This window comes from Xylocopa sonorina, chromosome 1 (assembly GCF_050948175.1).
Source record: "Xylocopa sonorina isolate GNS202 chromosome 1, iyXylSono1_principal, whole genome shotgun sequence".
Lineage (NCBI taxonomy): Eukaryota > Metazoa > Arthropoda > Insecta > Hymenoptera > Apidae > Xylocopa > Xylocopa sonorina.
The window spans coordinates 15,162,505-15,171,530 of NC_135193.1; the positions used below are offsets into that span (position 1 = coordinate 15,162,505).

The following is a 9,026-nucleotide window of genomic DNA, read 5'->3' on the forward strand; positions in this document are numbered from 1 at the left end:
GACACGCGTAACTGTGATTTGTTACACCTCGATGTAGTTATAGTAACTGGAACCGTTCGAATGATAAACTACGGAAAGTACTTATTTATAGATGCTCAATGTGAGCTCCGTTAGAGACTCGACAGCTCTCGATAAACTAAACTCCAAAGACGCACGTACTATTTTTACATTATACTATATTAGTATATAGCTGGACCACCTATCGCTTTAATAATATCTCGAAATCGAACGGTCGAAAAGCGTTCCGCGGGGCGACTCGAGCAGGCTTTACAGTTTCCTCCTGTTTTATCGCGGTAAGTGTATCAATCATTTACAGACACACCGTACGTAGACGCGTGTACACGAGGACTCTCTCGCTCTCTCTGTGCATTCTTGAATGTTTGCACGATGAATGAAATAGTGAATGAGTGAATGAAATGGTTCAGAAGCGCGTGGAATTTGTTGAACGTTCGCGAGCCAATGGTTCCGTCGAGCTAGCATTTTATGGAGGATCAACAATTTCTACTGGTTGAATAATATACCGTAAATTAATCGAAAAGAGGAATATACGACAAGATAATTGTTACAACGAGTAAACAAAAAATTACACAATAATTACGTAATTATATGTCACTGAAAATTTTAATGAAAAATATCTCGAATAAAAATGGCTAAAAAAATGTTGTTATGTTCGTTCACTTTTTCAAGGAGGATCATCTCTCATATCGTATCTCTCACGTATAGATCCACAACTCTCCGTTATCTCTCGAGCGTTTTTCCTTCTACCATGCGATCCACGAGAATCGAGGAGAATGAGGAAGCTAGATGACGGCAGATGGAACGACCGGGTGATCTTAAACGTAGGCGGTGTACGCCACGAGACGTACAAGTCGACCCTGAAGAAGATACCCGCCACCAGGTTGTCGAGGTTAACGGAGGCGCTGGTCAATTACGACCCCATTCTGAACGAGTACTTTTACGACCGCCATCCGGGCGTTTTCGCCCAAGTGTTGAATTACTATCGCACTGGTAAGCTTCATTACCCAACGGACGTCTGCGGTCCGCTCTTCGAGGAGGAGCTCGACTTCTGGGGACTCGACTCTAATCAGGTTCGCAGCCAACTTTTATCTCACTCGCGAATAATATCCCTCGCGACGTTGCAACGATTCACGCTTCGAACACTACAGAACACGTGCAGACACGTTTTCCCTACATTTTTTACAACTGCGATAAGAAGAGAAACAGCGCTGGATAGATACGTCAGCTTTAATACCTTCGCTTGAAAGAAACCAAGCTCGTTATTCTGCTCGAAAGTAAGGAATGTTGGTAATGAAATTTGACAATCATCCGTGTTGCGTTAAATGGTCGCTGGAAATGTTGCAGCGTTATTTCACAGCGGTATTAACGGTTCATAACTGAGCGTTGGTTGCCCCCTCGTTTCCTGAATTTCAGCACGGATACACGTGTGCTTTGATACCGCGGAAAATGTCTCGTTCAAAATGCAGAAACCATGGAACCGCTATCGCGGCTACGGGTCGGAAATGTTTGTCCGACGACAGCTTGAATTGCACAAACACCCGTCGCCTTTGATTTTGGATTTCGAAGGACTACGCGCGCGAACTGACCGCCATCGACCGCGGAACAAATTTCAAATCCCTTTTCGAATTAATCCGTCAAATAGTCGCCAAGTATCTCAATCCATATGAAAACCATTTTACATTAACACATCGTACAGCTGCATGCTTTTTAATTAAGTAAACGTTAAGGAACGTATGAAGTACCAGAAATCACATTTTCTACTTCCCCGCGTCATTTCATCTTAATTAATATCGTTTAATCAATACCAATTAACCTTCCCACCTCCGATCGTCGTCAGTTTTTTCCCCAAACTGGTCCCAGAAGGTTTTAACTCGCGCTAATTAAGATATCACTTTCTAATTGATAATCGTTCGATAATAAGCGAACGAGGGAACCGCAGGAGCGTGCAATTTGTCTTATCGACCGCAGAGAATCGCGACTCGAAGAACTTATTATCAGAGAAACGATCGACGCCTGCAACCCAAGAGAAATTTTCTAATCGTCAGTATTTCAATAGACAACAGATACATCTAAATGTTTTAGGTGGAGCCATGCTGTTGGAGCACGTACAGCATCCACAGGGACACCCAGGCGACGCTGGCGATCCTCGACAAACTGGACATCGAGGGTGAGAAGCTGAGCGACGAAGAGGTCGCGCGACTTTTCGGCTTCGAGGAGGAGTACAACAAAGGGACGTTGACAAAATGGCAGAAGGCACGGCCAAGAATCTGGGCGCTGTTCGATGGTCCCTGCTCCTCCTCAGCGGCGAAATGCATAGCGTGCATCTCGATACTCTTCATCTGCCTCTCAGTGCTCTGCTTCTGCCTCAAGAGTCACACGACGGCGAGGCAGTCGAGAAACAATCAACGATACGAGGGATCGCAGGGATCGGAATCGAAGCGGGACAAAGATGACGTCGACTCTCATCCCGTGTTGTTCTACCTTGAACATGCGTGCAATGCGTGGTTCACTTTGGAGATTACTCTTCGCTGCTTGGTGCGTATCGAACTGTTCTATCGCGATTCGTTTGAAGATCAGTCGAACGATTAAATGTACCAGAATAGATCACGAAGGATTGCGCGCGTTCTGCGATTTCAATTACGTCAAAGAAAGAAGTTTCGTGAAACTCGTGAAACGATTTATCGAGAATCGTATACATATTTATGAGTACGTTTAATTACGCGTGTAAAGCACGTGTTCGTCTCTCGAGTTCTACAAACATGCAAGCTAAAATACATTCGTCCACGTCAGAAGCTAAAGTGAAATATCGCGCAGCTTTAATCCATCGCGTCTTGATTCTCCACCACCCTCAGTCCTTGATTAGCTGCAACGTAACGACGCTTCGGTACGTCGAGCACTGGGCGGTTTTAATAAAAATCAGACGAATAATGGACGGACGTTCAGCGACATTGCACGCGAATACACGAAAGATCATTTGTGTAATTTATATTTCGCGTGCCGTTTCGGGAGCAGCGCGCGAATTCGCGTATTGATCTTCTCGCCGTGGTACGTGCTTACGTGCGAAAAATCGCATCCCATCGACAATGACAAAGCGTGCAAGATTTTTTCCACGGCTACCACGGAATCCTGCATAAATCATTCCTCCAGCCGTGCTGATCAATCGCGTAATTATTGAATTCGCATTTACAACCGGGTTGGGGGTGAAAGTATCGCAGAACAGAAGCTCGTCAGGATTCGTTTAACGTCCACGTACGCACGCGTACGATTTCACTTTGTCGTCGAGAAAAATTCACTGTTTCTCCATTTTTCTAACTTCACCCTGAAGAATGAGAATACACAAAGTTCCTGATATTTTAAGACACTCTGAAGAATAAAAAGTTATCGCATCCGTACGATTTCACTTCGTCGTCGAGAAAAATTCCTTGTTTCACCATTTTTCTAATTTCACCCAAAATGATGTAGAATACACAAAGTTCGCAATATTCGAAGGCACTCTGAAGAAAAAAATTGATTTAACCACAGGTGAGCCCAAGCTTCAAGAAATTCGCAGCGTCACCGTTGAACGCGATCGACTTAGCCGCCACGTTGAGCTTCTACACCGAGTTCCTGACCGAGTCCAGCCAGTACCTCGAGGTCCTGTCGATAGCTAGGGTCCTGCGACTCTTCAAGCTGACCAGACACTCGCCAGGCCTCAGGATCCTGATCCATACGTTCAAGGCGTCCGCCAAGGAGCTCGCGTTGCTGGTTTTCTTCCTGGTGTTAGGCATCGTCGTCTTCGCGAGCCTCGTCTTCTACGCGGAACGTCTTCAGGTGAGTTGTTTGCGCAGGATTCGAGTTCTCCGAGTGAAATCGGTCATGCACTTTCCTGTGTCAACGGTGCGGCTCCTTTTGTCGAACTTCGAGATCTCCAGATCGTGTAAACTCGATGCTGCAGAGAGTTCTAATTGGAAAAAGGGGTTACTCGGTTCTGCGAAAGTTTAACCGTGTACTCTTGGTTAATCGAACAATTAATGAGTTCGTTTAAAGGGGATGTATCGTGGGATTATTCCTTCATCCGTCTTCTGGTCCAGTTCTAAGTGTCCAATTCATAAACAATTATTGATAAAATTATTGTTTCGTACTGTTGACACGTAGAAAGCAGTCTGCAAATGTATAGTATCGTTGGAATCCATAAATCTTGAGGCGATCCATCGTGTACCACTTTTGTTTCGCAGGAGAACCCGTATAACGACTTCGACAGCATACCACGCGGCCTCTGGTGGGCTTTGGTGACCATGACAACAGTTGGCTACGGCGATATGACACCAAAAACCTTTCCTGGCATGTTCATTGGGGGACTGTGCGCTATTGCAGGCGTTTTAGCGATCGCTCTTCCGGTCCCTGTTATCGTCAGCAATTTTTCCATGTTTTATTCACACACGCAGGTTCGTACCGGCCGTTCCCACGGCGGATCGTCCGCTTTTTCACCGGGAATATGCAAAGCGATTCGTTAACCAGCGTTTCGAGGTATAAATAAACGACGAACGATTAACAGGAAGTAATTAGAGATTCGCGTACGCCACGGGAATTGCGAACTTTCGGCGCTGCGCGGTACCTTTTATTATACTTCCGGTTACGAATGGAGGTAACGCCGTCGGGACGCACGAGACCGTAGATCAATTAGCACGCGAAGAGTTACGACCGCTAAACAGTAAAATCAGTGAATTCGTAAAAGTTTGCACAACCTCCCATTCCAGCGAAGCATCTGGCCCATTCGTTTCAGTCTCAGCGCGTCCATAAAAGCTATATCGTTGCGCGAGTAAACGTAATAGATTCTCGATGCATAGGGAACCGCGCGTAACCGAAGGCAGCGCATTCGAGAGGCCAGCTTATATCTGTTGCACGATATTTCTCCATAAGTAGGATATCTGGCAAGTTCAGGATAATACAACGAATGCTGCCATTTCGGGACTCAAAATTTAAACGACTACACGAGGAGTAACCATAGGATATCGTACGGTATCGAGTATCCGCATCGATTTCATTCGTGCAACGTTATGCACGTTCCTAAACTTTTCGTACACCAATAACTCTGCGCTAAGTTATAAATAAAACGGTGGAATTTTACCAATTTCCTCGCCTCCAACAAATCCGCGTGATGTTCCCGATAAATCTGGGTATAATTAGGGAAATATTCAATAAACCGCTTCCGTTTAATATATTTTCATAAATCACATGCCGCGAGCGAGGTTTTTAACGCCAGCAGAGGCTCGCACGCGAACACGCGCCAGGGTTTTCCTTCTTTCTTTTTTCTTATCGAATTAAGCCGCCGGAAGACGCGAGGGCGAGCTTGTGTACCGTGGATACGTGTCCGCGGAGAACAGGCTAGCGGAAGTCCATTCAGCCGCACGCGAACTTTCACACTTTTCGCGAGCCAATCTGAAACTTTCCACGGGGAGGAAGTCTCGTTCGCTGTCCATTTTTTATGCATCCGTCGAAACGACAACGATACGCATTCGAAACTGGCACGGACGTCGCTGTCCAATTAACCCTCTGACCGCTCACTTGCCACGAGAAAAGCATATTCGTTGCGCCCAATTTTATTTTCACGATTTTTGTGTTTTCGTTTCTTAACACGTTGACGCGAATGACGTCTATAGCCGTCGAAAGTTTCTTGAGAAAAACTGGCCAACTGTGATAATTTTCACTTCCAAACGTACAACATACAATCGTAAAATAAAAAATGTGCGTCAACGCGTTAAATCTGGCGAACTTTTGTTCGCGTACTTACTTCCGTTTCGTAGAGGGATGCGATTGAACATCAGAGTGGTCTGTTCATAATAAACGATGGCGTTCTGTCGAATATCTGCTATCGTCGATAGTTCGATCAGAGAGTTAATCGATTACGAAATATTCTAGATCGTTGGCGAGATCGAGAATAAATAATACACAATAGCCCCCTAGGCTGTCTACGAAGTTCGGTATTAAACGTTTTATCTCTGTCAAGATTAGGCGGGGATTCGTTGCTGGCGAGTTTAAAGGAAACTCGAAAGTTCCGCTCGCGAGCATTTCGAAAGTTCTTCGGGAAACACCGTGAAAATTGAACGCTGAAAGTTCGCGCGCCCTTATATCGCGCGCAGGGGTGGTTTTTTCCGCGCGGTGGTAATCGAGCTCTCGATGGGAGAACGGACGTGCGAATCGTGCGATTTGCATCGATCAATTACGTGGAATTAATTTTAGTCGAGCTGACGAATGATGTTGAAATTCTATTATAATAATTCCAGTGGTGGATGATGTATTATTTCAGGCGCGTAGCAAATTACCAAAACAGAGGCGAAGGGTGCTGCCGTCCAAGGTGCCAAGGCGATCGAGATGTTCGACTTATCAGGATTTTGGCAGTTTTCAACCCCAATTGACGCCCAATACGAAGACACTGGAACCTAGGCCACCGACCATAGGATTGCAGAATGTGCTAAATTTACAGGTGCGATCTAATCAAAATAGAATTCTAATTAATCTGTCCAATATAATTCGTAGATTTTTTTTCTTAACTATGAAATTTCAATAACCACCTATCGTAATAAAATTCTGGCGATGAATTGAATCTTAGTGTAACGCGTGAGCTGTCGACGTAACTCGATTTGGAACTATGGAATCGACGTTAATCACTCTGCGACTGAATTACTTTGTTTTCGATGTGTACAACTGCCATTAACGCAGTAACGAGTTACCTCGCGTTTCTGCCCGTTTATAATTCGCATATTAAGAAAGTTCGGCCCTAGCGAACGTGCAACCAGCGACACGAGGATCTTATTCCGACGCGATACAGGCGTCGCGCAATTAATAAATAAAGCAGCGACGAGATTTTCACCCATTGCACATTCCCGGGAGGAAAATGAGGCTCGCTTCTACAATTTCCGAGAGAGACTGGGGCTAGTCGTTGGATACGCTCGCTAAGAAATGTCTGAAACGTGTTCGCGCGGAGAACGCGAAATGTAAAATGCAACAGTGCCGTGTAAAGACCCACCCTACCTTCGATAGAAATATTATACGTGTAAGCAGCGTCTCTAACTGGCGCTGAACAAAGTATCGGGATACAAATTTAATAAAACACTCACGAAAGTATTTTTCAATTAGTACCAAAACGAAGTTTGCACGACTGTCCACTCGTTCGAAACGTAAGATCATCTTTAATCGTCCAGCAGTTTTCACTTGCGTCTCCACTAATTGGACGTTTGTCAAAGCTAATCTGTTCATAATTTTTTTTATCGCGCTTTCTTTCCCGCAGCCTAATATCGTAATAAATTTACCACGAGAGCCCGCCGTCACGGGGACCATAAATTCTGACGGGGTGTACAGCTCTTGTCCACCTGGCGACAATCCCGTGAGAAATAGTAAAGTGGTTGATGGGGCCAGCGGCGACACGTTTCAAGAAGACGAGACGAAAACAGGAAGTTCGTTTACAGACGTGGCTCAAGCTTACATCATCGCGTCTGACAATTCAGAATCAATGTAAGAACGATATTGAATGTAAAAATAAAACGATATTTACTGTAATTGCAAATAGTTGAGATCTGTACATTGTTAGACGCATTTTCTGCGTTCATCGGTGAGGTGCCATTTTTAGGTGACATTTCGTATGAGAAGTTACAGTGATTCGTTGAACCACGCCAGAAATGAATAAAACCAATCGCGAGATTTAATATTGGCGATTCGATCAGGAGATTCTGTATAAAATTAGAACAATTCTGGTAAAGTAACGGATTCCTTGGTCGAAAGACGACGCGGCTAACCACGTCCCTGTATAACCGACCTATTTACCGAATGGTAGGTGATCAATCGTGTTCGAGTAAAAATGAAAGTAGGTGAAAAGAAGCGCTGCGTACCAGCGAATGATATCGCGAAAGCAATAAAAAATAGGAGGAATAGATTTGCGAGACAAATTTGAGGAAAAGATGTACGGATCGAACGTACAGGGTGTCGCGTAATGATGACGAGCCTGCGAAGGGTGGGTTCTGAGCGAGAAAAAAGTCATTGTTTATTTCGTGCTTTACACGAGGACATCGCAAATCTTAACCCATTTCGTTTGGTATTATCTTCCGTCTGGAATAAAGGTTCCTTTTTCCGTCTTCGACAATGATGCTCGATTCAATGGCGCGGCTCGTATTCTGCTCGGATTCACAATGGAACATGTGTAAAACTTAATTCCTCGGACTCGTTCCCCCGTTTTTTCCCCTTCCATCGAGAAATCCCCTCGATAGTGGGTTCGATCTTTAAAATTTGTCCCACTTTCCAGTTTCCACGGTAATTTCATCGTGTGATCGTAAGTTTCATTGTAGCGCGCGATGGGAACTTCGACGTGGTCTTGAGTGAAATCTGTGCGATGAGCTTTCGTCTTTTACAATTCTCATCGCGAAAGTAAGCACGTGCTTGACTGAATTATTTCTTCGATGAATTTAGATTCGATTGTTGCGATGGATCCACAGATATGTTCATGGTACAATTCAATTATAATTTATTAACATATAAATAACGAATCAGTATATTTCATAAAGTTCTATCCAATTTTATTAATTCGTATTATAATTTGTATTATAATATGCGCATAAATATTACTCGCTCTGGAACAACAAAATTTATGTTTTTCACGTATTAAATTTCAGCCCATATCTTGAAATGAACAATGTTACGATGTTCCTCATCGGAAACAACTTAATTTCAGCAACAGAGGTTATTAACGGATGAACATGTTTATAACAGTGTCGCGCATGAAGTTCGATTACGCGCGAATTGAAATGGAATGCACCCACTTAATTGCGTATCACGCAAAATATTTCAACCAACTTCGTTCGACGATACGTGTTCCCCATCGCCGACAACAGAAGCTCATTCGAATTCAGAACCGTATTAAAATACATATTAATCTGTTTACGTAACGCAGTTACGCGCGGGGTGAAGTGAATTATGAATTTTCAGTTTAATGAACAGTTTCATTAAACAATTTAATTATTCACGTTTCGAGCGCAAAT

General features: G+C 44.0%; 1 protein-coding gene across 1 annotated transcript; it reads left to right on the forward strand.

Moving 5' to 3' along the window:
* The first annotated feature begins 781 nt into the window (after positions 1 to 781).
* LOC143425159 (potassium voltage-gated channel protein Shaw) lies at positions 782 to 7,513 on the forward strand. Its single transcript, XM_076897757.1, has 6 exons — positions 782 to 1,088; positions 2,101 to 2,553; positions 3,541 to 3,828; positions 4,233 to 4,442; positions 6,305 to 6,481; positions 7,286 to 7,513. The coding sequence occupies exons 1-6, from the start codon at positions 792 to 794 to the stop codon at positions 7,511 to 7,513; spliced, it is 1,653 nt and encodes a 550-aa protein (XP_076753872.1). The 5' UTR covers positions 782 to 791.
* The last annotated feature ends 1,513 nt before the right edge of the window (positions 7,514 to 9,026 follow it).